This window comes from Dermochelys coriacea, chromosome 6 (assembly GCF_009764565.3).
Source record: "Dermochelys coriacea isolate rDerCor1 chromosome 6, rDerCor1.pri.v4, whole genome shotgun sequence".
NCBI classification, from domain to species: domain Eukaryota; kingdom Metazoa; phylum Chordata; order Testudines; family Dermochelyidae; genus Dermochelys; species Dermochelys coriacea.
In genome coordinates, this window is record NC_050073.1 from 19,532,682 (window position 1) to 19,559,426 (window position 26,745).

The following is a 26,745-nucleotide window of genomic DNA, read 5'->3' on the forward strand; positions in this document are numbered from 1 at the left end:
AGAGGAAGTCTGCTAAACCCTCTGAAGAAAAAGTTGGTCTTCAGCAACTTATGTATTCTGGGCTGCCATTTTAAATAACTTTCTTCTGCATGCTATTGCAAAGAAGTGCACTCATGGATAGATTCTGTCCCTCTGTGAACACAGAAGACCCTGCCAACAGAGTAGAAGTGGTGCAGTTCTGCTATACAAGAGAGGATTTGGGGAGTCTACAGGAGCCAGGACTCCCTGAGTAACAGATCCCAGATCCATGGAAGCTTCCTGTACACCACTGTGGAGAAGGAAGTTGGGGACCAGTTGATCTGCTGCCATATAGATCCACTGACAAATCCTCTTAGGAACATGAGCACAAACACAAAGGAAACTACTTAAGTCCTGTGGCAAGATTCCCAAGTTGCAGAGCAGCTCTGCTGTGGCCTATGGGGAAGATTCCTCCCCCGCACCACAGTGCCTTGGGAATTCCCATTACACCTTCCTACTTCCCTTGGCCATATTCTAGAATGAGAAATGGGAATTTGGAATAGAGAGCACCCCCCCCTTCCTTAACCTCCAATGCAAGTGATCTCCATGATGCTCCCAATCTCTGGTGGGTTCAGGTAAGGGATCCATTTGGGCTGGTAGTAGCCAGCATACTATCTTAGTATTTCTCTGGCAGCCTCTGAATTTCCACAGAATTTAAACTAATTTAAAAAAAGCGACTAAGCATTATAGATGAAATTGAATTGATGCAAGCACTACCTAAACGAGTATGCACAGACAAATATAGAGCAATGAGAGAGGTGTGAACTTCCCCAATTCATTTCAAAGGCACTAAATCTTAAGCTTTAATGGATGACTTCAACAACAGCATTAACTATGTCACTGCAGGAACATCCTGCTACTCTGGGACTGTGTAGCACACCACCACTTTTTAGACTCTCAGTCCGAATCTTGCCTATGGTACTGACAACCTGTCCAACATATGAAGATGGGAGTTTCCTCTGTGCCAGCCTAAGGCCTTGTCCACACAACAAAGTAGTATTGTTTATACACAATATTCAGACAATTGTATTTCAGTTTAAGTTAAACAGATTTCTAATCTATTTAGAGCTTGTCTATGTATGGAGTTATTCTGGAAGAGCTATTCTGCTTTAAATTCATACTCTTCCTTATTCCGGGATAACTCGTGTAGAGTAGTCTTGGTTTAAACCTAAATAAGCCTTTTGCACTGATTTAACTAACCCAGCTTACAAATCACATCTTTAGTTAACGCAATGTAAATCACGTAGACCAAAAGCTGACTGACTCCCTATTTGGGTTTGGTTGCTCTCTTGCCTTCCCTCTCCCCCTCAACATTACACAGTTGAGAAAGGACCATATAACAGACACTGCCAACCTCCCGGTACACATAACACAAGAGAAATTCAGTAGTTATTCCTTCAGACCTCCAAAATAATTTTCCAAAACCCTTAAGGAAGGATGGAGAACATACCTGCAATAGGTACATATCCAACTCCTTGCTGGTATACTGTGGGCATCAGGACCACTGGCTGCGGCTGCATCATCATGGCAGCTGGTATGGACTTAATACCAAATAGATGACAGGAAAAAAAAATCAGTTAAAAACACAACTAAAGTTGACAATGCATTTGAGCAAAACCTTCAAGTCTTGCTAGTCACTTTACATTGACTAGTACAGCACACAGTTTGTTGGCAATAATACATATTAACATCACTTTTCAGGAAGTCAATGTGAGTACTCAAAATGAATTGCCATTTGAAGGAATGAATCTATAATCCAGGAAGCCATGTCAAACTAAGCTAGCTTTTTGTAACAATTCCCAGAAAAAAAAAATAAGGTATTCATTTGTAAGAAGTAGGAAATAATCTGAATTTCCAAACGTCTATATATCTGTTCATGAATTCTGTTTCATTTCATAAATGGTAAAGTTTTTACAATAGAGTAAATTCTGTATAAAGAGCTTTAATCCATTACTATTAAAAAGGGAAGCACTTTCTCAAAATCAAGTGAGCCGAGCTGGATTAATTTAGATGAGCCAAAGAATGTGAATATTTGGTTTAAAGCAGTCTCAATTTAGACACTCTACAACTTCCATTAATACTAATATTCTCACTAATAAAGATAAAAATCATATTATGCATGTCCACAAGGGGGTGTACTGCATCTTGCATAGTGTTTTAAAGGTTAATGTCGTCCAAGGCTCCTTGAGCTCTCCGATCTTGTTCAGTTATTTTTTCTCTTTTCTAATTGGCAATTTTTGCAAGCAGTGCTTAAATCATTCAATACCTACCTTTAGTGATCTAAACTGTTTGTAAACATGGTGGAATCTGTCATGATCAATAAAAAGAATTTGGATCCCAAGGTTCTGAACAAGTCAAACCCAGGATCAAGTTGGTCCTGAGTTTGCAGAGTGCTTCTTGGTTAAGTTCTACCACCCTTACTCCCCAATTAGTAGTACTTAAGAGTAGTTCCACCACTTTACAAGCAGTAAAGCCCTCCCATCTGAAGAGTGCCTTCTGGACCAAAAGCCATCTAATTTTTCCAACACAAAGATTTCCCAGCATCTTCCCCTCGCAAAAGGTTCTTTTAACCTATTCTTAGCCTTGTACTACTTTTGAAGTTATGAAATTTGAAAGTCTCCAGTTGAGCATTAATCTGATCTGCAACATCTGTCTTTACTCTTGTGCTTGTAATATAAAACCTACAGTCTTCCTTGTGAAAGTAAAAGTTCATTGTGAATTTTGAGCTGTCTATGCCTTCAACCCTAAAGATTAAAACTAGTCATTATAGGAGCACTCAAAACACTTTGATGGTGATCGAAGTGGAGAATGATTAGTTAAGCCTACTCAATCAGGAATACTACAATTCAGCTTACTTAGAAAGCTTGCAAGAGTGAAGGGTTATATTGTTATACAAGCAGCAACAGTTTCACACAGTTGGAAAAACTAAACTTCAGCTGTAGACAAAACAGCATGAGGACTTGTCTTTTTGGAAAATCAGGAAATATGAAGAGCCTCAGAGAATCTGGATACCATTTTTCTTCTTTCAACTCATGGTGTGCCCACCTTTTAGCATAACATGCTATACAGCAAGTGCAACATCCAGCTATCTCACTGAGAAGAATGGTAGTGTTTATTGATAGAACAGTTAAAATATTAACTAATAACTACGTCAATAGTCTTCAACAATATAAAATCAACATGACAAAACATAATAGAACAGCTCAGTAAAACCATGTCAGACTTCTCCTTTGTTCCTATTCCTAAGAAAGCCACCCTCCATATCCTGAGGGCAAAAACGCATCTGGCTTACCGTATACGACATGACCAGGTTAATCATTCCTTCTTTGTCATCACCCTGCCTTCCACTCAGGCTATACCACTCATCCTCCACCTTTCCTTGTTTCAGAGACTCAGGAATAGTAATGTGTGTCCAGGCGATGCGGTCATCCATTGAAAAGGCTCGCTGAAAGGCATTAGAATTAAAATATTTCAATACTGATCAAACTCACAGCCTTCAAAAAAAAATTCCTGAACACGATTTCTGATTAACTTTCTTTGAACTCAAGTCTCAGTGTCACATTTTACCCATTTCAGTTTTAAGCCATCCTTTGCAACACAACTTGGACAGGAGAAATTAAACACTAGGTTGTTCAGCCAATATTCCCTGCCAAGATTTTTCCCTACTGAATATTGTATTCCAGCAAGAATACGGCTAAGTACCTTTTTAAAAAAGAGGGACTATGGCTTTTCAGCGTGGGGAGTTGTGACAGGGCAGCCAGAGAAAGCTTTTTACTTTCATATCCACAGATGGAATGTGCTAAAGAAATACAATATTAGCATCAGTATGGACTGCATTGACAGCAGCTCCAAAGTGATATATATTGTAGGTTCTCAAATGCTGATCGATCTGAATGCCTCTAGTTGAACTATTGCTATTTTGAACTACTAGCCACCCATTTATCCTCACTAAAGGATCCAAACTACATAAAACTGGAAACCAACTTGAGGGGAAAAAATTTTGCACTTTAGACAGCAAAGATAACCTGGCATTTACCAGAGATGTTTTTTACAGTCCAGGATTAAACTAGTTAGTCCCAGCTTAAGGCATTTCCTATTTTTCAAATTGTTTTGTTAATGCACAACACATTGCATTTAGTTTTAGTTACATATTCAAATTGTGGTTACATAAGGCAATAGATTCAGAGATTAATTTAGGACTATTCAGATACAAAGTAAACTGCAGTAGGCACAATACTAATATAGTCATTATAATATAGATCAGAATGTATGACAATATATTTTGGTTTGGTATTTTCCTGAGGAAGTTATACATGTCATGACTCATTTCAGTTTTCAATATTATATAAACAAGAGTCAAAAACATTCCACTATAGAAAACAACAAGGCAGAGTTGTAGGCTTGAAGCATTAAACAATCAGAAGCATGCAGAGTTGCAGACTAGCAGTCCAGGGCCCTTTGGTTTCGCAGCATTTGGCAGCAGCAGACCAACTTTGATGTAATGGATAGACGGACCCTATTCCTCACTTTTGAATGGATGTATCCAGTTTGAAAAGATTTGTTCTATGGTTGCTGAACTTGCAGGACACTGATGCAATTATTTTTCCCAATTTCCAGGTTTAAACTGGGTTTAAGATGGTATTTACCTGCACCATCCTCAATTAATTTTTCTTGGGAAGTTGCCAACTCTGTTGCACAGAAAATTGTTCTCTACAGTTGGAATCCTGAAGTGAAGCCTCCAAATCCACCCCCAGAAAAACCAGCTTTACTTTTGAATGCCTTGACTGTTCACATCAATTTTCTTTGGCGAGAGGACAAAATTAATCTTCCAAACAGGAAGCAGTGAAAGCCCAATTGCTTGACATATTTAACCCAAAACTGGACAAAAGCAATGAAAAACATACTGTAAGGAGCAATCACACAATGGCAGTAAGGTAGACTAGATAAAAATCAGATGTGGAAATACCTGTTTGGTTATGAGTCTCTAAACCAAAATAGACTTACTAAAACCAGCACTAGATACATTTGCTAGAGTAGAATATTTCCTTACCACTTTCTACTGCTGGTAGAGCTGCAGAAAAACTTGTGTGAGGGCAGAAAACATGTAAGTAATACAAAAAGTTAGAGAGCCTACCAACACTGCCTCCTTTTTAAAGAAGCATATGCTTTGATTCACTGGTGATTATCTCTATTCGTTCACCATATATGTATCCACATCTTTTTTACGATTCCTAATACCACAGTATGTGAACACCTATCAAATATCTAAAGATAGAAAATACATATTTTTCATTCCTAGAATGCAAAAGATAAACCTTGATTAGTTTGTAGGGATTCTCTTGTGTGCACATGCATGGGCCTGTGTGGAGAAACTGAGGGTGAACTAGGCAGAAATGAGATGTGTGTAGTTGTTGAATTATTAGTGAGGATGTTGGTCATTTCTCTTGTGGGAGTGAGTTCCACAGGTCCAGCTCCTGTGAAAGTTCTGTCTCCTGCAATCACAAGCTTCCACATATCCACCACAGAGCCATTGTTCCAAAGGAATACATCTCCCATGAAAATTATTTTTTTTTTTATTCAAGAGGCTGTCAGCGCAGACAGTGAAGCACACGTTCAAAGTGAACAATTCTGTTAAGTAGATGGGCTACTGCATTTTTTTGAAACCAGATGAAGCTTTTTAAGGGAATGTGATTTCATTTCTACATCTAACAAATTTCAGTAATCAAGGCAGGAAGTCATGAATGCACAGACCACCACAGTCAGGTCCAAGTCCTATAGGGTCACCAGTTATTTGTCTGTGGTTATCTAGGCATCCAACTTATTCTGAAGGAAAAATGCCCTTGATAGTGGCACATACTACAAAAGTAAGCTAGTTCTCCCACCAGCACCACCTTAGTCTTGTCTGGGTTCCAGATTAAGACACCTGCTTTGTAGGCAGCCAATTTCACTTATGTACTGAGAAATGTACCTATTTACATTTGGTGTAAATGAGAGCTTTCCTAATGATTTCATACAGATGTTGAATAACATGAGGGGAGAGAATTAAACCTTATTGAATTCTGCAGATGGAAAGCCCTGGAGATGATCAAATGCCCACTAATATTCCTCTGGATTCAGTCCAAGGAGGAAGGACCTAAGCCATTTCACTGTGTTTCCGTTTGGCTCTGCAGCTTCTTGAGACCAGGACAGGAGTAATTTGGTCATCAACAATATCAAATGTCAGAGATCCAGTAAGTTGAGTACAGATGTACTTCCTCATCCGTGGGCAGGTGACCATCCACTAGAACAAGAGTTAAGTACCATGTCAAGTCTTGAACCCTAACAGAGGAATCCAGGATACCAACAGAACAGAAGGTTTTGCTTCTCGATAGTTTGCTCAGAAAAGGGAAGACAGTGTGTGAGGTCTCTTGTGTAAAGGAATGATTTCTTCACTGCTGGTCAGATTATTTAGGTAGGATGGCAGATTCCTCTCAAAGGAGACACCGGTGGCATCTATTCATTGAGAACCCTGGTACTCTACCATGATCATTCAGGAGTTTGAGTAGTTTAGGGTTCCAAAGTACACTATCCAGCACTTGATAGCCAGAAGATTGGCCACCTTGACATAAGACAATTATACTGAAAGAAAAACCTTGAAAACTATGAAAACCGCAAAGATGTGATTTTATACCTGTAAGGTACAAGATTCTAACACGTTACCATTATAGATAGCTTTCTAATGCTACTGTCTCTCCCACACAAGCACCAGGAGCAGCATGGAAAGTTTTAGACACCAAGGATAGTAAGTACAAGCAGCAGAGAGGAGCTGGGAGGAAACAATATTCAGTGAGTGAAGTGGGAAGTGGCAGCTGCAGAAAGAACCAGGAGGAAATTATAGCTGCAAGGAGAGAATGTGATGTGAACCTAGGATTCTGGCTCATAATCATGTAAAATGAATTTTAGTCACTAGAACCCCTTAACGGAATAATTTTTTTAATTCAAATTTGTCTACAAAGATTATTTTACATTTAACTAATTTACTGTCACCAAAACTCTTACATTTTGGATTAAAGCTATAATCGGATTTGAAAAGTCTTGCAACATTATCTCCCAAAGAACTGCATGAGCAGCCTATTTTTAGTATAAAGAACAGAATAAAAGAATGCTCCTCACATACTGCACTGTAGATTAGCATTAGAGTATTCAGAAACCGCTTGATTTTAAGGCTAACATAACCTTCTCAGAACCCCTATGTCATCCCTCCAGAACTCCTACAATTATATCAGAATCTCAGCTCTCATTAGAGACAGTACCTCTACCTGTTGTGGTTGAAAAGAAATGTGAAAGTGTGATCCACCCACCAAAAAACAAACAAAAAAACCCCGAAACATTCCAGGTGCTGGTATACATCACTGGGCTACGTCACCTCAGTCCAGCTTTGTAAGGTCCCTCACCAACCTCAAATCAGCAAAGCAAAAATAAAATTCTAACCTCATCAAATATCTCAAGATAGAAAGAGTCCACACCCGGGGGAACAGTGCACTGAATAACTTTGTTCCAGCGTGGGTTTTTGGCTCCATTATGTGCTGTAGGAGTTTCATACACAGCATAGCCAAGCCGTACGCGACAGTATGGATCCATGCGAGTCATACCATAGTTCTTTGCCAGTTTTGCCTGGGAAGAAACCAAAATGGAATAAAGAAGAAAATAAAAAAATTAAGTTTGCCATTTTCTTTATTAATTCTTAAGAGATGAAACTACATTAGTTTAGAAGAAGTCTGTCACAATCAAAAGGAGATACTGACTGGGCCCACCTATGATGTGGGCAGAGGCTCAAATAAAAAAAGCAATCCTCAGGGGTAGAACAAGGCAGAGTTAGGTTAGATATTAGGAAAAACATCTTTCTAGCTCTGGAATAGGCTTTCCAAGGGAGGTTGTGAAATCCCCATCATAAGAGGTTTTTACAGGCTGGACAAACACCAGTCACGGATAGTCTATGTTTACTTGGTCCTGCCTTAGTGTAGTGGGCTGGACTTGAAGTCAAGGTCATTTCCAGCCCTACGTTTCTCTGATGCTATGATTCTAGGATAAGCTATACAACTGCCTAAATAAATGTGGTTAGCAAAAAGCACCAAATTTAGTGTAAAGGCTATATTTGACGACTGTCAATTGCAGTTAACACCTGCAATTGACTGAAAACGAAATTAACACATTGATTTTTTTTTAACATTAATCACATACCTCTGGGTGGGAAGGGAGGTGTGGAGGGGGCCATGGGAGCCCCAGAGCCCTGCATCCCCCAGGGCTGAAGGTATGGGGGAGGTCACAATTTTTTTTATTTTTTGGAGGGGGGTGGGAGAGAGGTTTTTTGTTTGTTTGTTTTAAGTCCCAATAGGATCGCCAGCACAAAGATTGAGAAACACTGCCACAGAGAACAGGGGCCTGGTGAGTTCAGTCCCCCTGCACCAGCCTCTCCTCTCTGGCTGCATGTCCAATCCCCAAGGTAAAATCCACCCTCCTTTGCAAACAAGGGCTCACTCAGCTGAAGGGAGTTATGTAAAAATTATAATTCTACATTTGTAAATTCAACTTTCATGATAAAGAGATTGCACTACAATACTTGTATGAGGTGAACTGAAATACTATTTCTTTTGTTCATTTTTTTACAGTGCAAATATTTGTAATAAATATAAAGTGAGCACTGTACATTTTGTATTCTGTTGTAATTGAAATCAATATATTTGAAAATATAGAAATCAAAAAAATTGTATTCTATTATTGTTTAACAGTGTCATTAAAACTGCGATTAATCATGATTACTTTTTTTAAATCGCTTGACAGCCCTACTATATTTAGTGGCAAACCAACATGTTTTAATGATTACCAACCAATGAGAATCAAGCTCTCTTTAGGAAAATAACTGAAAAATACAAATGAAAACACACAATTAAAGTCAATGATTTAAATGAAGTTTTCCAGTTTACTGATTTAAATCAATCCACCTTAATAACAGCTAAGAGTTTGTGTAACAGTGCCACAAAGAAGTGTTGTAACACTTGTATTTCTTGTAAATTAAATCCCATCCACTCTAAAATAAATTCACCCTGTGCATTGTATTAGAATTGTATTGTGTTTATTTAAGATATAGTCCCCACCCAGGGAATTTAATCTCAAGAAAACCAGCAGCACTCAAACAAAATGGGAGTCCAAAATTCATTTGTGGCTTATAGGCTTTGTTTCTCTGGCCTCTAATAGGTAATTTGGAATTCCCTGCCACCACATAAAAACTGTCATATAGCTCATGTAGTGCCCGAGCCTCATCTACACTAAGGAGTTTTATAACTAGCTGATCAGATGTGAGGCTCCTACATCTTGGTACAGTTGCATATACACTCTGGAAGTTTCAATCTCTAGGAAAGCTTAGAAGGCTAAGATGATGCAGAAGTTATCCAGGGAATGTCCCTGGAGTACTGAAACTTCTCACTTTGAACATTAAAACATTTAAAACAATACAATAAGAAAGGAAGAGGTATTGTACTGATATAGTACTATATTATTTTTTTAATCTGTATCTATATCTATATATAAAAAAATAGAATCAGACACATAGGCCTGGAAGGGATCTCAAGGGGTCATCTACTTCAGCCCCAACTACACTAAGGAAGGACCAATATTATAAGCTGCAGTTGCAGTCATACAGTATCTTATTTTACACCCTCATAACCGATCTTATTCCAGGATGAAAAAAAGCTTCTGCCCAAAAGATGTTACGGAAGCTACTGCTCCTGGTGGTTTAGTAACCCAGTGACAAAGCACATGTCCACTCAATTACTGTACGTGGACAAAATAGTAAATACTGATGAGAAATTTTAAATAGGAAAACTGTAGTACTATGCATTACAGTTAATGCTGGGCAATTAGTATGTAAACGCATTACAGTTAATGCTGTGCAATTAGTATGTAAACACTGCTAGGAACTGTGTGTGCAGGTCCTATTTCATAAGGAGAGACAATACACAGAGCCACTTAGTGGAAACTATGTTATCCAATTAGTGTAGCAACGTCAATTTCAGCACCAGATCTCAGGTGGCCACGGGTAGAAGATATAGCAGATTAACAAATGTATTAGAAGAGAGCTACAAATCATACCTGTACTACAGTGATGCTGAGTCTGCCCACTGTGCCCATCGGTCCTCCATACTGTAACTGTTGAGCTGCCTGTGCATCCAATTGGATCTGCTGCTGCTGCTGTGTTGGGGTGATACGTAGGAAATCCTGAGGAAGCTCACCAATATACACCTGTAGAACAAACAAATCAGATTCTAATTTATAGCTCATTTCCACTAGTAAAAGGTTCTGTAACAAGAAATGGAGGAAGGAAAACTTAAAGAAATGGCCACTAAGTCACTTCAGCATGATTTTATTCTAATTTTGGTAGCATGAACAAAGTGGTAAATTTGCATGAACTATGCTTAGGAGAAACCTATAATGGCATTATGATGCAGGTCTTTGGACATCAGTACTGAGTTATGAAGGGTGCGGATAATATTTTCATTTAAATCACATCACACATTTTAAAAGTTTGCTTTTAAATTACGCCTGAAAGATAGGTACTATGGTAATACAAACAGTATTCCCTAAGAGCCCTAGTCATGGACTAGGACACCATTATACTAGCTGCTGCACAAACTCAGAACAAAAAAAAAAAATTTGCGTCTGCCCCAATAAGCTTACAATCTAAATAAGAGACAAGACAACCAATGGATACAGACAGATGGGGGAACTACAAGGAAAGAAGACAATATTGACCAGCACGATAAGCAGTGGTGACTGAACACCAATCAGCCTACTCATTGCCGAGTTTTTTTTGTAGCCATCTTGGCAAAGGAGATGTTTGAGGTGAGATTTAAAGGTGGATAATGAGATAGTTTTGTGGATATTTAGTTTGTGGATGAGATTACCCAGAGATAAGATGTAGAGGGAGAAGAGAAGGGGACCAAGAACAAAGCCCTGTGGAACCCTCACAGAAAGCTATTGGAAGGGGAGATGAGAATGATCTTTCAAAGGACACACAATGAAGGAGCAATTAGAGGTTGGAGAAGAACCAGGAGATTACAGATTCACAGAAGTCAAAAGGGGACAGGATTTCAAGTAGTCCATGGTCAACAGTGTCAAAGATGAACGACTCATCAAGGAGGATGAGAAATGGAGCTGGTTCTGAGCTTTAGCTAGGACAGTGTCAGAGTCATGCACGGGGAAGAAGTCAGGTTGGAGAGGGGCTAGGATGAAACTGGAAGAGATTAACTCCAAACAGCAATTGTACAATATGTTCATTAACCTTAGAGATGAAAGAGAGAAGGGGCAGTAGTTGAAGGGACAGTAGTTGAAAAGACAAGTGGGGTCATGGATGGATTTTAAGATGAAAGAGACTATAGTATGTTTGTATTGTAAGGGGAAAGAATCAGAGGACAGCAGGAGATTTAGACCAGATCTACAGCACAAACCTATACTGAACATCCCTGAGGGACAGTTATACCGGGCTAACCCATTAAGCATTGGCTTTAATTTTGGGATGGGGGGGAGGGGGGTAGTCTCATTTTTAATCCAGTCCCAGCTCAGAGAAAGTTGTGCCAAAATTATAAACACTCTCAGAATATAAGGATCAAGTTAAACATGTTAACAGACTCTTGACTAAAGTGTTACATTATCCCACTTGTGTCAATTAGCCCACTAAGCAAATGGAGCAACTTAAAAAGTGAATAGAAATGGGTAAAAGAGCCTCTATCAGTCTACAAAGGCAAAAATGTTTGTATATTTATAATATGAATTGTGCACTAAAGACCCTGAATCTATTTTAAAACATTCTATACACATTGCTCCGTTTTCTACAGAGCATTACAGATCCCGACAAAGGTGACACTCAGAAGTAGCCCACAAAAATGAGCAACGTCATCATTCTTGCAAATGCTTATCTACAATGTCTTATTGGAGAAAATTAGAACATCTTTAAGCTACAGTTAGAGAATTACAAGCTTTCTTAAGATATAGCTGCTATACCTCGTAGATACTATGAAAAGTAATTTGGCAAGAGCCGACGCTCCTAAACAAGACTGTCAGGATCTCAGGAACAGTAGGGGCAGCAGGTCAGGATTGAAATGTATTGAAAAAGCAAGGGGTAAGGAAGACTACCTGAACGTCCATCTACATGTTGCCAATTTAAGTTAAGAATTGCAGAATGCAAACGTGGTATTTAAAATCTGCTGTAAAGACATCTCAGTTGCCAGTGTTCATTGATAAAATGTGATCATGGACAGCTTTTGTTTCAATTAATAAACCTAATACAATCAACATTGTTTTTGTTTTGTGCCAGGCCCAAACTCAAAACTAACCGAAAAACTGCCCTGTGTCTTATATTGTAGAAGCTTTGAATATTTAGTTTCTGTGAATTTATTCAGATCTTTTAAGGCCAAAAGTGACAGTTATTTCTTGGCTGAATTAGTCCCAAAATATGCAAAGAATAATGGTGTACTTCAAATACTTGTTTAGTCAGCTTCAATGTAAAAGTAGATAATCCATTTTAAATATTTATATAATTGCTATTTGACCCTTAACACAACAATATGAAAGTTCACATCCTAGTTCCAGAGTCAGTTTTTCTAGTACCAAGAGCCTATATCAAAGTGTAGAATTTGTAAAGCACCATGAATGAAGCCCAGTTTGTCACGAATATTTTTAGCAAAAGTCATAGACAGGTCACCAGCAATAAATAAAAATTTCACAGAAACCCATGACCTGTCCCTGACTTTCATAAAAATATCCTTGACAAAAGGGGTAGGCAGGTTCAGCAACCACTGCTGCTAGGGCTCCCCTGTCCCTCACTGCTGCAGGTGTGGGAGCTACAGGGTACCCTCGCCCTCACTGCGGCGTCTGGGCAGCTCTGAGGGGTCCACCAGCTTCCCAGCCAGCAGGCAGTGGGGAGTCCCCGCAGCTGCCCAGACACAGAATCCTGTGTCCACCAGCCCCCTGCCGTGGTTGGGCAGCTGCAGGGTCCCCCCCATCAGGGTTGGGGCTGGCAGCTGCGGGTACGGGACTGGCTGGGAGCTCTAGCTCTGGGGCAAAAAGTGTCATGGAGGTCAATGGAAGTCACTGGATTCTGTGACTTTCATGACATAATAACCTTAACCATGAACTATAACAGCCCACGTGTGCGTGCATGGGGAAAGGTACTAACCCTTTAAAAACCAGGCTGGAGCCTACCACTGCAGCCTAGGGATAACAGTAACAGGAAGCAGAACAAGGACGAGAAGTAGTGGGTGGCAGTTGCTCCCGAGGTATCTGGATACAAGTCTAACCTGATTCAGAGACTTAGGTGTGGACTGTCAGTATGGGACTATATCTGGGGCCTGAAGCCTTAAGTTACGTAGCATCTGGTTAGTGGTTGTCCGCTTCTCCTTGCCCCTGGGCTGTTCAATTGCAATCTGTTGCTGCTCCACTTAAGGAAGTTATAGGTGGGGCACACCTGTAGTATCACGCCAGGCCAAAAGGGGTTGCTCAGGTCCTGACCATACCTTTAAGTAGCCCTATTATCTTTTTAAAATAAAAAGATTTATATATCATCAGTGATCTCTCTGTGATAGGTTACATCACAGAAACTCCCTTGGGGTTGCCAACTGATGTGCCAAGACTACTTCTGCCCTTGCTTTCCCTGCCCTCCCAGCTTGGGACTTCAGTGCCCTGCCTGGTTTGAGCCAGACCTGCTAGCCTGCTGCAAACCCAGACTCAGGTCTGAACCACGTCCCCTAACAGCTGTAGGTTTAATTGAAAGCAGCTTAAGAAGCATTCCTGTCTTTAACACTCAGATGCTCAACTCCCAATGGCGTCCAAACCCCAAATAAATCCGTTTTACCCTGTATAAAACTTATACAGGGTAAATTCATAAATTGTTCACCCTCTATAACACTTATATAGAGATATGCACAGCTGTTTGCCCCCCATGTATTATTAATTAATCAAGCGTATATATTAAGTAAAAAGTGATTTTATTAAATACCGAAAGTAGGATTTAAGTGATTCCAAGTAGTAACAGACAGAAAAAAGTGAATTACCAACCAAAATAAAATAGAACACGCAAGTCTGTCTAATACAGTAAGAAAACTGAATACAGATAAAAACCTCGCCCTCAGAGGAATTCCAGTAAGCTTCCTTTTACAGACTAGTCTCTTAGTCTGCACCCAGCAATCCCTCACACCATAGTTACTATCCTTTGTTCCAGTTTCTTTCAGGTATCCTTGGGGGGTGGAGAGGCTCTCTCTTGAGCCAGCTGAAGACCAAATGGAGGGGTCTCCCAGGGGTTTAAATAAACTCTCTTGTGGGTGGAGACCCCCTCCTCTCTCCTATGCAAAGTCCAGCTCCAAGATGGAGTTTTGGAGTCCCATGGGCAAGTCACATGTCCATGCATGACTCAGTTTTTACAGGCAGCAGCCATTGTCCACATGCTACTTTGAACGTCCTCATGTGGACTTCTTATGTGGATTGGAGCCTTCCAAGATCCATTGTGCGTTAAGTGCTTCTTGATTGGGCACTTAATTCCCTTCTAAAGAAGCTGACCAAATGCCTTACTAAGGCTATTTAAAACCAAACAAGTATACAGCCAATATTCATAACTTCAAATATAAGAATGACACATGCATACAAATAGGATGAATATATTCAGTAGATCATAACCTTTACATAGATACGTTACATGGCATACGTCATATATACAGTCAAAATTTCCACAAAGCCTTATGGGGTGCACCGTCACACCCTCGATTCGAGGATGATCTCTATGACAGATTTATACATGGGTCCTGAGATGACTCAGGAGTCCAATCCTGGAACCCCATCAGTTTTCTTGAGATACTACAAAGACGCACAGAAAGTCTGTTTCCTCTGACCACCGTGAGAGCTCTGACCATGGTTGAGCTGAGAGTAGGACAACTTGTTTTGGGAGGCAAGAGCCTGGCATCTGCACACAATGTCCAACCCAACAGAGTTGGTGCATGAGAATCATTGTTTCAATGCTGGTGACATTGTTTTCAGGGAGGATGCTGGAATTAGTGCAGCGATCTTCCCACCTGATGCAAAGGATACTCCAGAGGCATCGTGGGTGGTACCTCTCCAGACTCTTGAGGTGCTGTCGATAGGCCACCCAGGTTTCGTATCCATAAAGGAGTGTAGGAAAACAGGGTTCAGAAGAATGTTACATTTTGAGGTATCTGTGCCACGACCATCGTTTTTAAAGATGACTTGCAGAGAAATAACTTCACCACAGCATTTAGTGACCCTGTACAGTCTAAGGAGGCATTTCACTATCAAGTTTGTCAAATGCCACTAAGGGTACATCTAAGCTGCAATCTTCAGCTCAAGTAGGCATACCCACACTAGCCTTAATCTAGCTAGTACACTAAAAACAGCATGGAGACAAAACATTGTGGACTTTTGCATGGGCTGGCAATTGAGTATGCAACCACGTTCCCCAGGCAGGCTTGTGAAACAGATGCTGAAGCTTGTGATGCTTACTGTGTAGAATCATAGAATCATAGAATATCAGGGTTGGAAGGGACCCCAGAAGGTCATCTAGTCCAACCCCCTGCTCAAAGCAGGACCAAGTCCCAGTTAAATCATCCTAGCCAGGGCTTTGTCAAGCCTGACCTTAAAAACCTCTAAGGAAGGAGATTCTACCACCTCCCTAGGTAACGCATTCCAGTGTTTCACCACCCTCTTAGTGAAAAAGTTTTTCCTAATATCCAATCTAAACCTCCCCCATTGCAACTTGAGACCATTACTCCTCGTTCTGTCATCTGCTACCATTGAGAACAGTCTAGAGCCATCCTCTTTGAAACCCCCTTTCAGGTAGTTGAAAGCAGCTATCAAATCCCCCCTCATTCTTCTCTTCTGCAGACTAAACAATCCCAGCTCCCTCAGCCTCTCCTCATAAGTCATGTGCTCTAGACCCCTAATCATTTTTGTTGCCCTTCGCTGTACTCTTTCCAATTTATCCACATCCTTCTTGTAGTGTGGGGCCCAAAACTGGACACAGTACTCCAGATGAGGCCTCACCAGTGTCGAATAGAGGGGAACGATCACGTCCCTCGATCTGCTCGCTATGCCCCTACTTATACATCCCAAAATGCCATTGGCCTTCTTGGCAACAAGGGCACACTGCTGACTCATATCCAGCTTCTCGTCCACTGTCACCCCTAGGTCCTTTTCCGCAGAACTGCTGCCGAGCCATTCGGTCCCTAGTCTGTAGCGGTGCATTGGATTCTTCCATCCTAAGTGCAGGACCCTGCACTTATCCTTATTGAACCTCATAAGATTTCTTTTGGCCCAATCTTCCAATTTGTCTAGGTCCTTCTGTATCCTATCCCTCCCCTCCAGCGTATCTACCACTCCTCCCAGTTTAGTATCATCCGCAAATTTGCTGAGAGTGCAATCCACACCATCCTCCAGATCATTTATGAAGATATTGAACAAAACGGGCCCCAGGACCGACCCCTGGGGCACTCCACTTGACACCGGCTGCCAACTAGACATGGAGCCATTGATCACTACCCGTTGAGCCCGACAATCTAGCCAGCTTTCTACCCACCTTATAGTGCATTCATCCAGCCCATACTTCCTTAACTTGCTGACAAGAATGCTGTGGGAGACCGTGTCAAAAGCTTTGCTAAAGTCAAGAAACAATACATCCACTGCTTTCCCTTCATCCACAGAACCAGTAATCTCATCATAAAAGGCGATTAGATTAGTCAGGCATGACCTTCCCTTGGTGAATCCATGCTGACTGTTCCTGATCACTTTCCTCTCCTCTAAGTGCTTCAGGATTGATTCTTTGAGGACCTGCTCCATGATTTTTCCAGGGACTGAGGTGAGGCTGACCGGCCTGTAGTTCCCAGGATCCTCCTTCTTCCCTTTTTTAAAGATGGGCACTACATTAGCCTTTTTCCAGTCATCCGGGACTTCCCCCGTTCGCCACGAGTTTTCAAAGATAATGGCCAAGGGCTCTGCAATCACAGCCGCCAATTCCCTCAGCACTCTCGGATGCAATTCGTCCGGCCCCATGGACTTGTGCACGTCCAGCTTTTCTAAATAGTCCCTAACCACCTCTATCTCTACAGAGGGCTGGCCATCTCTTCCCCATTTTGTGATGCCCAGCACAGCAGTCTGGGAGCTGACCTTGTTAGTGAAAACAGAGGCAAAAAAAGCATTGAGTACATTAGCTTTTTCCACATCCTCTGTCACTAGCTTGCCTCCCTCATTCAGTAAGGGGCCCACACTTTCCTTGGCTTTCTTCTTGTTGCCAACATACCTGAAGAAACCCTTCTTGTTACTCTTGACATCTCTTGCTAGCTGCAGCTCCAGGTGCGATTTGGCCCTCCTGATATCTTTCCTACATGCCCGAGCAATATTTTTATACTCTTCCCTGGTCATATGTCCAACCTTCCACTTCTTGTAAGCTTCTTTTTTATGTTTAAGATCCGCTAGGATTTCACCATTAAGCCAAGCTGGTCGCCTGCCATATTTACTATTCTTTCGACTCATCGGGATGGTTTGTCCCTGTAACCTCAACAGGGATTCCTTGAAATACAGCCAGCTCTCCTGGACTCCCTTCCCTTTCATGTTAGTCCCCCAGGGGATCCTGGCCATCTGTTCCCTGAGGGAGTCAAAGTCTTCTTTCCTGAAGTCCAGGGTCCGTATCCTGCTGCTTACCTTTCTTCCCTGCGTCAGGATCCTGAACTCAACCAACTCATGGTCATACCTTCATGGTCTCTAAGTGCTTCCTACCTGCTCTGTACCTGGGAGCTATTATTTTGGGCCCTGCAATGGAGGCAATAGTCCAAATGCTTTCCTGAAGAGTGGGCCCCAAGTAAAGGCGACAAACTGTTGTCCCTGGAATTCTTTCCCTCTCCAATGCCAAACAAATATTTTAGCAGGTTGAAAACAAACAAATGCAGTGAAAACCCTCGTAGAAAGGGGTAAAACAGAAAATCTGAAGTTAAAATTGTTCAAAAAGAAAAACACAATCAGCCTAAAAAAAAACAAACAAACACAAGCTAACATCAACTCAACCCTTTTCAGCTGAAAGGTGAGTTGCAACCAAAAAAAACCCCACCCCCACACACAAAAACAACCAACTCATAGCTCAGACAGGATTATTCACCGCCTGGTATTGAGAAGGCTTAATTCAATTCCACTACAAAACAAAATAGCAAATTTACAGTCTCCGAGAAATGTGTTTGTTGGTATGGAATGAAACTTTCCGCACTGTCCAGACCTTCCATTTCTAGCAATCCCCCTTGACAACATGACCAGAAAGGGTTAGGCATCCCACAGGATAAATGGCTCAAATTCAACCCTTCAAGATATTATCATATATATTGGTAGACAACAATGTAATCAAACAGTCCCTGTCTATGGTGTATTCTGTTAATTCAGAGATCAAAAGGACATCTTAACATTTAAATTAACTGTAAACATACGATATCACTATATTCATCTCTTGGAAACCTATAGCAAATTATCTGTGAACGATGGAAAAACAGGCAATTGCCTTATATTAATCTGTACGCATAATCACCAGCGATGCTTAGAAAATGGGCCCACTTCAAGGTCCCCACGAGTGCCTATTGTTCGCCAAAGGATTCTGAGCTGTCAAGGAAGGCCTGAAGTTGTATAAAAAAATGGCTTGGGTCCTGCTCCTGTCATATCAGATCTGCTTGAGGCTTCATGCAGGGAAAGCCTAAACCATAAGGACTGAGATCCCATTCCTGACTGGACCATAAATACCTCTATATAAACACTGGACTGTAACCTATGAATTATTTCTGAAAGAACTCTTTGCATCTACAAAGCTGAATCTGAACCTCAAGAATTGTGCTTGTGTCTGTATGTTATACTGATCTTTTAACCAATTCTCTTTTTAATACGTTTTAGTTTAGTTAACAAGAATTGGCTGCAAGCGTGTATTTGGGCAAGATATGGAATATTCATTAACGTGTCCAATCCTTTGGGATTGGTAGAACATTTTTTATGATGAATAAGATTTTCATTAATCCTCCTATTTTATTTAGGTGTCTAGGTGGAGGCCTGAGGCTGGGTTACTTTAAGGGAACTGTGTTGGCGGCTTCTGGGTAACCAGTAAGGTATTACAAGAAGCTCTTTTGTGCTGAGTTGGTAAATCTTAGTATTGGAATATCCACCAGTTTTGGGGATTGTCTGCCCCATTCTTTAAAGTTCACCCTAATTGAGTAACCTCAGTTGGCTTCCCTGGGACACCTGTCACACCCCCACCAGCCGATTTCCTTCTCCTTAAGTATGTTCCACAACCTCCAACAAACTCCAGCTGTACTAGACTTGAAGGGTCCAAGCCCATGTTAAGCTGGGACTAGGATCTGAGCCCTATTGCTTTCCCACGTGCACTCAGGTCCCAGAAGTCCTCCGGATATATCCCAGACTTCCTTACAGCAATTTCCTTAGTCCTCTCTATGCTGACAATTTGTGTTGCAGTCTATTGCACTCTGTTGCTAACGGAAGCCACACCTCTCTTTGCCAAGGGGAGCTGCTCGGATCTCTGTTAATCGTTTCCAAGCACACTATCAAAGAGCCTGCAGGATTTTCAATGGAGACTAATACGATTTTTGCAAAGGAAACTGCTTCCTGATCATAAAAGCAGAACCAAATTTTGGTGCCCAGGCACCCCTGCACAGGCAGTCCCACGGAAAGCAGAGGGGGCCTGGGAGCAAGGGCTGGAGAACGGAGCAGAGCTCCCGGCTCAGTACAACTGCTCCCACACCCTGTAGGGTAGCCACTTGGTCCCTGCTCTGCTCGCTGGTGCCCCTTGCTCTGCCTGGGGCTGCATGCACTGTCAGGACAGTGAGTAGGAGCCAACCCAAATAACTTCCCACAGCTTCCTGCGGCTCCTGCTCCTCCTTGTTTCTGTGCAGAGTTTGCCCAGAACAGGGAGCAAAGCTGACTGGCAGGAGGAAGCTCTGGGCTGCCTCGATGTTGGGGGGGGTCATCCCTCTCCCTGCCACGCTGAGCTGGGAGTTCTGCCACTCGCCTTCCCTGCAGGGCAACCGCTTGGTGCCATTCTGCTCTCTGTTCCTGGGCCCCATCTACCCTCCTTGGGGCTAGGGTTACCACCTTTGAAATGCAAAAAGGCACCCCCCTGCCACAAGAAAAGCCCCCCACAACCTCAAAGCAACTCCACAACCCCCCCCTTCAACAGCACTTATTGTATCTAAAGAGATAACACATATAGATAAGACTGATAACATCCCATTCTCCTCACTCTTGCCTGACTCAAACCCTCTCTCTTACACACGTGCAGTGCACTTGACTGTTGGTGAGCATACAGCTACTGTATTTTCAACAATTTTGATCTGTTATCTCTTAAACTGCAGAAGTTGGAACACTGCAGCATCTTTGGCTGGATACAGAAACTTTTAATAGTGTATCCTGATAATGCAAATCTTTAAACCCACATAAAAAAACCTAGCAGATTAAATTATTTTTCTGGCAACTGGTGAATTCGTACAAAAATACAGGCAGGCCGGACAAATATTAGCCAGGTGGTAACTCTAACTTGAGGCTACATGCACTGTGAGGACAGTGAGTGCGAGTCAGTCCCAAAACTCCCCCCTCCCCCACCTCCTGGGGATTTCCTTATCCCTGCAGCTACTGCACGGGCAGAAAGGATCCCTGGGGGTGCCGGGGGATGCACTTGACTGCTTTGCAGCCAGCAGCAGCCAGATTGGTTCTGGGTGTTTCCTCCGAAACCTACAATTTATGTCATTCTTCAAAACAAAGAAAAAATAAATTAAAAAACAACCAAAACAAAAAATACCTTCATTGATCATTTTAAAAATTTCAAATTGCAAAGTTTAATTTTAATAGTTTGATGGCCCTGGAGACGGACATCCTAATTATCTCCAGAACAGGTGCACATGGTATTTTCCAGCCGATGTGACTCAGCCTTGATATGGAGAACCTATTTCGCAGATTGGATGGCAGTTCGGTATAAAGCCTTCTCAAATTGCAGTCATTCTACTGAAACAGCCACCAAAAGAGCTAATTATGCATCTTATGTACTCCTTATGGGCACCTAAGTTCCATCAATGGCACTGTCAGAGTTAGGAAACAGGGTGGGCAGGAGAGTTTTCCCACAGTGCAACACAGTCACAGGGCTAGAATTTAGACACTGAGGAGTCAGGGGCGCTAGGAACTCTGGGACAGAATTACCTGGACTCAGGTCTCTGCACTGCAGTGTGGATGTCAGAACCCTAGGTTTGAGCATGGGTCAGAAAATCCTTAACCTAGGTTTCAAATGCAATGTAGTGCTCAAGCCCAGGATTCCCAGATGTGGGTCAGCTGACTCGAGTCCCATTAAACCTAGGCTTAAGGTATGTCTACGCAGCAATGCAAGAGGGAATTGAATCCATACCACTCTGCCCTATGTACTCGAGACTCTTCCCTACTATACCACCACTAGTGCCAAATGGCTTGCCAGTCAACTTTCCTGATCAGCAAGCCCTAACAAGGACTCCAACTGGCCTTACTGAAATATATAGTGCTGCCATACTAAAGCTACTAGTACAGAACTAATATGATTACAGTTTCTTTAAAGAAAGATTTGCCTTATCCTATGTCATGTACAAGTCTACTTTTATTGATATTAGTCTGATTTTAGAAAGCAAAACATACACTGCAGTGTAAGTGAGCAATAATCCATATTTACTATTCAGACATGGTAACAAACAAATATTCTTAATGCTCAAATACCAATGTAAAATCTGTTCCCATTACTCACCTCTCAGTCCAGCTTTCAATATAAAACATAAGAACAGCCATACTGGATCAGACCAAAGGTCCATCTAGCCCAGTATCCTGTCTTCCAACAGTGGCCACCAGTGCCCCAGAGGCAATGAACAGAACAGGTAATCATCCCTGTCCAACCTGGCTAATAGCCATTGATGTACCTATCGTCCATGAACTTATCTAGTTCTTTTTTGAATCCTGTTATAGTCTTGGCCTTCACAACATCCTCTGGCAAGGAGTTCCATAGGTTGACTATGCGTTGTGTGAAAAAATACTTTTGTTTGTTTTAAATCTGCTGCCTATTAATTTCATTTGGTGACTCCTAGTTCTTGTGTTATGAACTAGAAGAGACCACCACCTTTGAAAATACCCAGCTGTACAGTCCAAAAAATTTCCCCCATCACTATGCAACAGGGAAAGATGGAATTTATGATAAATCATTAGATCAAGCTAGCTCTTTGGTTTTAAGATGGGGTTAATATAAACAGATTCCATTAAAAAGGAGTCAATGCTACAGGGCATGAACTGAAAATCTTTCATCACAACTCAGATTAGTCTCTATGTAACATGACAGTTGCCCTCAGTGCCAGCTCATCAAGCCAGGTTGTTTTTTTTTTTTTATTTAAGATTTCCTAATAACTAGAACAAGCTGCCAAAGAAACTGAAGACCTATAGCCTTAAAATATTCTGGCTAATGTAGAAAAACTGCACTAAGTGCTGGGTTTCATCTGTTCTCAATTTGCAGTAAGGACTGTTTTAGGACAGATCAGGATCTGGAAATTTTGCCTCTACAGAAAAGTCAGGAGTGTGTGTGTGATTTTCTGTAGCATTTCTATGCTGGCAAAAGCCCTAGTGTAGACTCAGTATAAGAGTGCTTTTGTCAGTATAGCTAGCAAAAAAGGATAAGCTATACCAGCAAAAGCACCTATCTGCTAGTATAAACTGTATCTATATGAGGAGGGTTTTGCTAGAATACTATATTGGACTGATATATGTATACTGGCAAAACATTTAACTATAGAACTAGGCCTCAGTACCTGCTTGCACAGCACTTAGCATAGTAAATTCCCCAATCCTGAGCAATGGCTCTGGGTGCTACAGCGATACACACAATCAATAATGGAGAACAGGTGGTACTGTCGTTTGAAAGGACTAACATTAATTCCTAGACAAAAAACTATATTAAAATAGATTTATAGTTGAGTGTCAATAAAATAATACAGTATAGAAATACTGAAATTATCCCAAGCCAGACATTATAAACCTATGGAACTCAAAGTTCAGATTTTTTTAAGTTTTACCTTAACGTGTTACGGTAGGGAAATGCAGAGTTGGTGCATCAAACATCCTTAAGTGTGCCTTGTAGTAACACCATGCAGTACCATGATTAGGCTTAAGTCATTTTAGTGTTTGAGGTCCCAAATTAGATTAAAAAAATCTTTAGATTTTCTTGCCATCCCTCCCAACAGTGTCACTAAAAGGCACAATTCAGGTTGCTCATGTGCTTTAGAAGAGCAGTGTGGGTAGGCTTGAAAACACTTAGAAATATACTGTATCCTTCTCTTCTCTTCTACCCCATGCAAATCCAGAACCAAGACCAGGCCCTGAAAACAAAGACCTCTGCGGCTGCTGCCCTTCTAGTCTGGACAGAAAAACCCCACTTCCCTCTTGGATCAGCTGTTCCTGCTATATGCTGGGAAGCCCTGGTCAGAAGTGGGCTTCCCCTGTCCCCACTGAGTGGGGAGGCTGGGAGACATGAGGCCTCTCTCCCCACCTCTGGCTCCTGGGACACAAGAGGGGGAAATGTGACAAGTATCCCTGTAAACCCTCACCTGTGAAGTTAGCGAAACAGCAGACCCCATAATAATCTCCATTTTTAAGTCTTACTCCTTCCATTTGTTTAAAAAAAAAAAAGGAAGATGTTTTGATTTCATCTTTTAAACTATACTGTTTAAGAGATGCTGTAACATCCAGCACACTCCATGTTTCACCAGCAAGCTGTTGACTACAAAATCCCCTCTGTTGTCCGCTTGGCACTGACTTGCACATTGTCTGTATCCATCCCAATTTGTTGGGGTTTATACAAAGCTGGTCTTTGAGCGAACAATTTGCAGAGTGCATTTGTTTCCCACAATGAAAATCCACAGTTGGAGTGTTGTCCATGTTGTGCTTTGAAACCAGTTCCCAAATAGAATGCACAATATAGAGTACAAGCCAGAGAACAGTAACAGAAGTTGAGAGGAACTGGAAAAGCTTTCAAACAGTGAACACCTACAGTTTTTGTTTCTAGATTAAAAAATATTGAGCAAAGAAAATTCATATGTACAGAGATTCATTTAAGAAGTAGTACATCTTACCAACTTTAGTTTATTTTTATAAAATTGAGCTGATCGGTAGAGTGAATGCGTGTTTGAAAAATGGTATTAGTAAAGAACAGTCATGAATTTACTTGGATTTTCTTGCACTTCAAAATCTATTTTAATGAATCAACCAAATTCCTGAACATTTACATTCTACTAAACATACTTTCATATTTCAATTGGATAAGATTTTCTTCATTAAGAATATGTAGTAGTGCTGGCTGAAAAATTGATGGCATATTTCCATTTCAGAGCTGGCTAGAGACAAAGAATGGTAGGTGAAGCAACTATTATGTATTGAGAGGTCAATTCTGAAATCTGGATACCTTAAATGTCCATTTGGGTGTCCTTTGAAGTGTCTATGGATTCTCGGAGTAGCCCAAAATCGGGGATTTGGGAACTCAACCTTGAAAACTGGATCTAAAACCTGCAATGTACTTTGGGAGTTTCCTATTTGAGGCCTATGCTACATAAATGAACATTATACCTTTGAAATGTTGTCACAGTTGGAAAACACAGCCTTCTAATTATTCACATAGAACCTTGCCCCCTTGGGGCTCCACATGCCCACTCAAAACTGTGTGCATTCACCAATCTGCTTAGACCCATTTCACCTAATTCAATAAACTGTTTATTCATCATGCAGGAGCCTTCTTTTAAAGAACAGACATTCTAATCATAGTTATTTCAACATTATGGTTGAGATTTAAACACACAGTTTAGAAAAACAAAGATTTACTTCTTAGTAGTTAGAGTTCAGAATATATTGGCCTCTGTAGAGACCCACTAACCTCCCTCTTCTCTTTTTCATCAGTCTTTAAAAATAGATTTCAAAAAGCTTCTGATAAGTGTGATACAGTTAATATACCCCAAAATGATTGTGGTTGCAATCATTAAGGAAAATCAAGTTATTCTGATATCTAAAGTCATAACACAATTCAGTGGCACATTTACACCTACAAGACTAAAGCATTTTAACCACGTCAGGGCAGTGACTTTTGTAACAAGGTCTCAAGACATGATACAGATAGGGCCACAAACTGTTCACTTCAGTATTTTAGTAACAGGAGAAAAACAAAGTTCCAAGGCAAAGAGTGGTGCAGCATGACTAAAATTTCTTAAAGGTGGTGTAGGAAGATAAATGCTTGCCCTGCAGCTTCTCTCAAGATCAGTCTGTTTTGGTTTTGAGTTATTTTTAAGAAAAAGATAGCATACAGGTATTTAACATAAAATAAATATTTGCCAAGCATGGGAAAACCAAGTGTTTCAATGTTCTCCTCTATAAATATTTGTATTCTGTAAAAATCAAATTTCAAAACAGGAAAGGTTCTAACCTACAAGTTCCAAGTACCTGCAGCTACTGGTATTCAGAAGGAACCAGTGTTGTACAGTATTGTTTCAGGGTTACTGAATCAGATCTGAATTCTGTTGTAAGTTGTGCAAGCTTTATACCTTAGTTTCTAAACAGTATAATATATTTTACTTGTTTCTGCTGTAACTACCTAATAAGGATGTTGAAAGTCTTAATTCATGTTTGCAAAGAATTTTGAAATATCAAATGAAAGTCTAGAGAAGTGTCATTATAGTTGTAGCACAACAGACAGCTCTGCTATGGTTAAGGTTGAGGACAGCTAACTGTTTAGAGCTCTTAGAACAGCCGAGCTTTAAAATCTGTACAACTAATCAGACTGACTTGAAATTTGGTGTTCCCAAATTGGAGGATAAATAAAATAGTTGTTTTTAAATGTGTGCGCGCGCGCGCTCAGTTAAAAATAAAACCAGAGCTCAAATCACAGCAAGGTCTAAAATGCTTAAGCATTACTCCTGTGGAGTGCATGGCATCCACCAGCACTTTGGGGGAAAAAAAATCAAGATAAAATGTCACTTCAAAAAGAGTTTGCTGCTCTAGTTAGGCATGCACTAAACAGTTGTAAGGCTCACATGCCTTTTCATGCGACTATTGGACTACATGGAACATATACCACAGAGAAGTTATTTTTAACTTTTAACTATTTCAAACTTTTAAACTTTGAAGGATTTTTAACCTTCAAAGCATCACACCAGTTGAATAGCTCAAGAGATAAGAAATAGTCCTCTGAACCAGACTCACCCTGCCACTGTCAATTGGAATCCCATCTTGGGCAAAATCTGGAAAAAAGGCTGGAAGGCATATTCCTAAAGTCTGTTGAGGAGGGGGGAAGTTATTTTAGAAGATTGGGAGCAAAATACTTGCTAATGTCCAACCTAAACCATTTTCCTAATGTTCAACCTAAACCTCCCTTGCTGCAATTTAAGCCCATTGCTTTTTGTCTTATCCTCAGAGGTTAAGAAATTTTTTTTCTTCCTCCGTCTTGTAACAACTTTTTATGTACTTGAAAACTGTTATATCCCCTCTCAGTCTTCTCTTTTCCAGACTAATCAAACCCAATTTTGTCAGTCTTCCCTCATAGGTCATGTTTTCTAGACCTTTAATCATTTTTGTTGCTCTTCTCTGAACTCTCTCCAATTTGTCCCCATCCTTCCTGAA

The 26,745-nt window shown here is 40.9% G+C and overlaps 1 protein-coding gene across 2 annotated transcripts in view; it reads right to left on the reverse strand.

The window, feature by feature from the left end:
* The window catches only part of LOC119857807 (toll interacting protein), a 55,499-nt gene that overhangs the window by 22,498 nt on the left and 6,256 nt on the right, over positions 1-26,745 (reverse strand). For both annotated transcript variants that reach the window (XM_038407237.2, XM_043517774.1), the window contains exons 2-5: positions 10,147-10,296; positions 7,489-7,671; positions 3,311-3,463; positions 1,469-1,559 (exon numbers count right to left, since the gene is read on the reverse strand). In XM_038407237.2, the coding sequence (XP_038263165.1) occupies positions 1,469-1,559; positions 3,311-3,463; positions 7,489-7,671; positions 10,147-10,296 (577 nt within the window). The remainder of the gene's footprint in view (positions 1-1,468; positions 1,560-3,310; positions 3,464-7,488; positions 7,672-10,146; positions 10,297-26,745) is intronic.